General features: G+C 36.6%; 1 protein-coding gene across 3 annotated transcripts in view; it reads right to left on the reverse strand.

Annotated features, from left to right (window-relative positions):
- Window positions 1-7,139, reverse strand: part of FOLH1B (folate hydrolase 1B) — a 66,696-nt gene that overhangs the window by 4,333 nt on the left and 55,224 nt on the right. For all 3 annotated transcript variants that reach the window (XM_006871212.1, XM_006871211.1, XM_006871210.1), the window contains 4 exons: window positions 3,915-4,006; window positions 2,171-2,261; window positions 1,025-1,289; window positions 662-743 (listed from right to left, as the gene is read on the reverse strand). In XM_006871212.1, coding sequence (XP_006871274.1) covers window positions 662-743; window positions 1,025-1,289; window positions 2,171-2,261; window positions 3,915-4,006 — 530 coding nt within the window. The remainder of the gene's footprint in view (window positions 1-661; window positions 744-1,024; window positions 1,290-2,170; window positions 2,262-3,914; window positions 4,007-7,139) is intronic.

A 7,139-nucleotide genomic window follows, 5' to 3' on the forward strand; every position in this document is an offset into this window, starting at 1 on the left:
AAAAAAAAAAAAAAAAAAAATGAGAACAATAAAACTTGCTGTGACCACAAAAAAAAGAGTAGGTTTTGTGTTTGTATAAAAGTAAACCAGGCAGAGACTTTACCAACCAGCAACTCACATAAACTAACGAAAGAGACAAATGAATGAAAAATAATTTCCAGAGGCAACAGAGTTCTCAATCAAACTCACACAGCATGGTTAGGAACAACAACAAAACAGTCTATATGGATTCACACGCACACAAACCTATATATACACACACACACATCTCTCTCCCTCTAGAAATAATGATAACAGCAAACAGTAGAAAAGATTATAAACTCTGAGAAAAAAAGAGTGCTTGGTACTGAAAGAACAAGAGATAAAACCAGAAAAAACTGGGGTTTCATAGTGGAGGGCTGTTGAAGCTGAAGTGAGAATTTTGTAATTAATTCAGTTGTCAGAAAGGAGACATTGACTTTTCTGAGCACGATAGTCTCGTCTCAGAATGTCAGGAATAGGTATTTGAGAGCTACAGCCATATTAGAATCAACAGGCAGAAAGCAGCAAGGACTTTCTACAGATATTTCAGCAATTGAGATGCTAACTAGTATTTTCTTTTAATTAAATCTATTCTATACATTACATGTATATAAGTATATATATTTATATAAAGACATACTTGCTTGTGTCTAAGTTTTGGAGTCTCTCATTGAACTTAGAAGCAATTTCTGTAAAATTCTTCACTGCAGAAAATAGTGAATCTGAAATAGCAATTAGGACCATCAAAAGCTTTAAAAACTTGATTTCTAATGGAATTGTTCTACAATTTAAACAGAGGGCATGATACTTTTTCTGTTTTCAAGTTATTTATGGTTTGACTATTATAAGATATGAACATCAGTGAAATGGAAAACATTTTTTTACATATAAACAGAATATTTTATCATATCAGTAGAAAGAAATAATATATTTAAGGTTATTGTTATATTTTAGAGATTAGTAAGGACACACTGATACTAAATTTTGAGATAGTGTAACATACCAAAAGATACACTGTATGTTTTCATTTCTTGTGGATGTGTCATTGAAATGTTATAAATCTTTTCAGCATAATTTCTTAAAACAACAGCATAATTTCGGCAATCAAATGGGAGCACTATGGAATTGGCTAGTTCAAATATCATGCCCCCTCGAACTTTGGCCACAGTGAGGTGATATTTAAATGTTGGATCATAAAATTTTTCCACCAACTCATATGTTTCATAGACACTGTGATACAGTGGATAGCTACTGAATTTTCTTCTTGCCTACAAAACAGAAAAAAACATATGTATTAAGACAGCTTATAATATAACACATGGAACCATATTTACTGTAAATATTAGTATGAATGTTTTAGTCAGCAACATATAAAGAAAAGAATATAGCACCTCAAAGAATTCACTTACTAAAAAGCTAGTATATTGTAGTATTTAAACAGAATATAGTCATGTACCAATTAAAAAAAAAAACATGTTCATAGCGGGAAGATAAAAATCACTGCCAGTCGGGGTCCAGTTCATACATGTCTGAGTTTATTACAAACAAAACATCTTTAAACTTAACCTTTCAGTCAATAGAAGGCTGCAGAATAGTTCTCTCAAAAATACACTTTTCTTAGTCTCACTAGATTGCCTCCAAAAACTAAAAAGGGAAAAAAAGTTCAATCAAAACAGTGGCTTCCAAAGATATCTGCTTCTTGTTGAGTGCCGCTGAGTCAGTTTCAACTTACAGAGATCCTGTACAGGGTTTACTAAGAGCTGCTGGTGAGTTTGAACCACCGACCTGCGGTTCAGTGTTTATCCTACAGCGCCACACTAGGACTCTGGCCAGTTAAATTTAAAGTCAGTAGAGAGGTCAACACAGAGGGCATTGGTAACTGTTTTTCAGGTTCCAAAGGAATAATGTTTATAGATTTTCTCAAAGGATACAGGATGATCACAGGGACTTCTAAGGAAGATATTTTAAGAAAACTACACTGGTGATGATTCTGCATGAACTGTGATGGTTGAGTCAACTCAACTATCCAGACTTCTCCCTTCTGCTCTCAAATTCCTCTAGGCTTCAGTCACTTCTTTGGCAGCTAGAATAATTTATTTAGCTAAACTATGTTTATAAATCATCTTGAGAAACATTGATGGAGACTTACCCAATTTTCAGTGTAACGTGTTCGGCCTGAAGCAATGCCAAGTCTTTGGAAAAAAACTTCAAAATCATTACCAGATCCCAATTTGCTAATCCTAGGTGGGATTCAAAAGAAGAATTATTTCAGAGTAATTTCCTCATCATTCTGTAGATTAAAAGTTATATCAAGCTAAACTCATTCTTACTGCATAAATTATTTTTCATTTTTTCACTTTCAGTATACAGCCTTAGACATGCAGTGAAAAAGTTGAGAGGAACTGTAATTCTGCCCACAAGATATCATTTTTCATACAACTGGTCTCATGGCGATCACTTTGTAAGCTATGTATTTTTAAAATATTCATGAAGTTCAATAATATTTTCATTTAGATTACTTCATTCAATTTATGGCACTTTAGGATAAGCACTGGACTGTGAACCATGATGTTGGCAGTTCAAACCTTCCAGCGGCTCCTCAGAAATCCTATTTAGGGTTGCTATGAGTTGGAACGGACTCAAAGGCACTCAACAACAACAACGTATTTGTTGCACATAACTAAGAGAAAAATGAAAAGTAGATTGTTTAACTTCACATAATTCAGATGTAAATCCTGTCCTTAAAATCATGAAAGTTACATTGTTGGTATCTATAATCGCAAACTACTGAATCTTTTGGTCCTCTTTCTTGTTAGTGAAGATATAACCAATGCTGAAATGATGTTTATGTTCTCATTATTGCTGTTGTTAAGTGCCGTTAAGTCAGTTCAAACCCACAGTGATGCTGTATAGGGTTTCCAAGGAGCGGCTAATGAATTTGAACTGCCGACATTGACGTTTAAACCAGTGCATAATCCCACAGCGCCACACCAGAACTCCCATGTCTTTGTTAGAGAAACTAAAATACTTAACTATATGATGCTCTGAATAAAGAATATTTAGAGCATGACTTCACTGTCATTAAGTTGATTCCAACTGATAGTGATCCTATGTAGGGTTTCCAAGGCTGGGAGCAGAACGCCTCATCTTTCTCTTGTGGTGCCTCTGGTGGTTTTTACTGCAGACCTATGGTTAGCAGTTCAGTGTTTATCCTACAGCACCACTAGGGTTCCTTTAGACCATGATTGCTGTTGTCCTTAAGTGCTGTAGAGTTAGTTCTAACTCATAGTGACCCTGTATAGGGTTTCTGAGAAGAAACTGGTGGGTTTGAACTGCTGACCTTATGGTTCACAGCCCAGTGCTGATCCTACAGCACTACACCAGTTGTTAAGTGCCATCAAGTCAACTTCAACTCACAGGTTTCAGAGAGAGCAGCTGGTGGGTTTGTGTCGCAGACCTTATGGTTAGCTGTTCAGTCCTTATCTTACAGCGCCACACTAGCATAATATCCACTATAGGCATTCTGCTCCCATACAGATTTACAGCCTCAGAAACTCTGTACAGGGTCGCTATGAGTCAAAACCGACTCCACGGCACACAGCCGCCACCACCACCATTAGCCTTTGGGTGTTGGGCTATATTAAAGTATTACCTATTCAAATGAGAACAGTTTTTTGATGTCATATAGATTTTAGCTTTAAAACAAGCAGCAGTATTTTGCTTGTGAACTCAAGCATTGCTTTTCCTTCAGCAGACTTTAGAACTTTTTAAAGACTTAAATTTTTATGATCAACAATTGAAAGAAAGCACTCATTGATTTTAAACATAACCCAAAATGAATTCAGTAGAAAGGTTTGTATGTGTGTTTGTGTTTAGTTTCTTTGTTTGTTTACCTGGGCAAGTCCTTGAACTCAGGTGAAGGACTTTTTTCTTTCCAGCTCTCATAAAGAGATTTACCTTCAAAGCCTTCATCAGGGCTTTCAAGCTACAAAAATTAAAAGGGAAAACAGAATACTGAGAAATCATCTATATTGATACTTCAAAGCATCTTTGAACCAGTAGTAATAAACTATGGGTCAGAAAAACAAGGGAGACAATCCCTATATTGGCTAGCAGTCATTTAACATTACAGTGACGAGCTTCTGATTATGTGGACAAACACTCATGAGATGTATGGACACAATTGTATCATGTAAAAATGCATGAAGTTCATAGAATAGAAGGCTATGCTAAATTGTTATCAAACCACTATCTTTAAGTTTTTTCATTTTATTTTACTTTGCTGTTACTGAGAATATACATACCAGAACATACATAATTCAATAATTTCTACAGATACTACTTAGCGAAACTGATTATATCCTTCCAGTTCTAGAACCATTCTCGCTCTCCTTTTCCAAACTGTTCCTCCCCCATTATCACAGACTCACTGTCCATTAAATTGCCTATCTAATCTTTAACAGCTGTTGTTGATTTGAATCCATAAATCTAGTTCCTAAAAGATCACAATATTCACAATAGATATTCTTTACTAATTAAGCTAAACAATGATTTGGTTTAAAGAATACTTCACGTGATATTTCCTATTTGAATTTAAAGATATCTCAGGACACTAGTTCATCCAGTCTCAATGACTTCAGAATGGAACAAGCCATTGTCTTAAGATAAATGTTCATGTTATATGTTTGGGTTTTGGGAAGGATAACCTATATTTCTGATTTGAGTGAGGGTACCCTAAAAAAATACCTATTTCTTCTCTTTTATAGAACCAAGGAAAAGTCTCATGCTAGGTAAGGTAAAGTACTCCTTCCAATATTGCTTCTTGCCATAAAGTTTGCAAAGTCATTTAGAAATAACTAATGAAACATACTCATTCATATTTAATTTAACTAATTGTTTATTGTACTTATAATTGTGTTAAGCACTAGGCTTTAGATATTCTGGTATTATAGATGAGATAAGTAAGGAAATAATATATGACCTACCACTAACTTCTAGTCTCGGAGTATGCGGTATTAATTATGTCAACAACACTTTCTGATGGTGGTTGCGTGCTGTTGAGTCAGTTCCAACTCATAGTAACAATATGCAGGGTTTCCGAGGTTGTAAATTTTTATGGGAGCAGAAAGCCTTATATTTTTCCTTATGGGGCTGCTGATGAGTTCGAACTGCTGACCTTGCAGTTAGCATCCCAGTGCCCACTATGCCACCAGAGTTCCTTAAAGAATATTTAGCAAACTAAATTTTAACTAATGCCCATAATTATATACAGGTAATTGAACAATGCACTCCTGGTGTAGTGCTATAGGATCAGTACTGGACTGCAAAGCACAAGGCCAGAAGTTCAAACCCACCAGCTACTCCTCAGCAACCCTATACAGGGTTGCTATGATTCAGAACCAACTTGATAGCACTTAACAGCAACAACAACAACTGGACAACACCAAAAATCATTTCACTTTATATTTAATAAAAAATCATATTCTCAAATTTTCAACAAATTCAATTTAAATTTGTTTCAAGAGTTATCGACACTATTCAAGAAGTTAGGTAGATGCCAAGGATCCAGAGATCAATTGCACATAGCATAGCTTCTCTTCAAGGGAACCATAAGTAAAATAGTGAAATTCAATGTCTAAGTGCTTTAATTTGTTGTGGTTAACTCAGTTCTTACTCATTGTGACCCTGTATAGGGTTTCTGACAGCACATTGTCGATTTGAACCATCTAAGGAGCTCTGGTAGTGTAGTGGTTATGAGTTGGGCTCCCAACCTCAAGGTCAGCAGTTTGAAACTACCAGTGGTTCCACAGAAGAAAGATGAGGCTTTCTGCTCCCATAAAGATTTACAGCCTCAGAAACCCTGTGCAGGGTCACTGTGAGTCAAAACTGACTCCACGGTACTTAACAACAACACCCGGTGGTTAGCAAGCAGCCCAGTGCTTATCCTACAGCGCCACACCAGGGCTCTAGTGGCAATAATGTTGTTGATGTTAAGTGCTATCAAGTAAGTTCCCACTCAGAGTGATAGAGGGTTTCCAAGGAGTGACTGGCGGGTTTGAATTGCTAACTTTTCGGTTAGCAAGCCAGGGCTCATCCTACAGCATCACACCAGGATTCCTATAATAAAAGGGCTTAATTATTGTGCCAAATTTGTAAACAGGGACTACTGTACAAATTTCTCAGTTAAAAATAAAAAGATATCAATTGCAAACACATAACTATTTAAAAAAAAAATTTTAACTATGACTATGGGAACAGGAATATACTTGCATATTCTGCTCTCTGCCAAAATGCCCTTTCCTGCTTTGACAGAATGCTTCCTCCTTCTCCCTTAGAGCTTAGCTTTCTGGGTAAGCCATTTTTAACTTGTCCAACCTCATGCCAGAGGGCCGAGGTGGTTCAGTAGTAGAATTCTGGTATTCCTAGACAAAGTATTTCAGACACTACCACCACCCATCTGTCAGGGGAGGTCTTTGTGTTGCAAGGATGCCGAACAGGTTTCATTGGAATTTTCAGATAAAGAAAGACCAGGAAGAAAGGCCTGTTAATGTACTTCTAAAAATTAAACAATGAATGAATGCTGTATGAATCACAATGGTGCACTCCCATTGTACATGGATGGAGTAATCATGAAGTCAGGGACAATTCTACAGGACATCACAACAACAAGCGTAGGCCAGTCTGGGTACTCCTCCTATAATTGCATACTGTTCTTGTTGTTGTTAAGTGCCATCAACTTGGTCCCAATGCATAACGACCCTGAATAGAGTTTCCAAGGAGTGGCTGGTAAGTTTGAACCACCGACCTTGCCGTTCAAACTGACCTTGCAGTCAAGTGATTATCCTGCAGTGCCACACCAGGACTTTACATATCCACTGATCACACAACTGAGACAAAATTAAATACAACCTCTGGGAACATAGTCAAAGAGCTATTCAAAGATTGAACCCAGGAAGTATCATGACACTCAACATTGGTCCTACTTTGAAGAGAAAGTAACTCATCTAACAAAAGTACCCTCCTTCCTATGTCCAAAAACAGGAGTTCCTGATTTAAAGACACTAGTGACTTAAGTCCAGAAGACTTGTAGAATGACATCAAGAATGTCATACAGGAAG

This window comes from Chrysochloris asiatica, unplaced genomic scaffold (genome assembly GCF_000296735.1).
Source record: "Chrysochloris asiatica unplaced genomic scaffold, ChrAsi1.0 scaffold00163, whole genome shotgun sequence".
Taxonomy (NCBI): Eukaryota; Metazoa; Chordata; class Mammalia; order Afrosoricida; family Chrysochloridae; genus Chrysochloris; species Chrysochloris asiatica.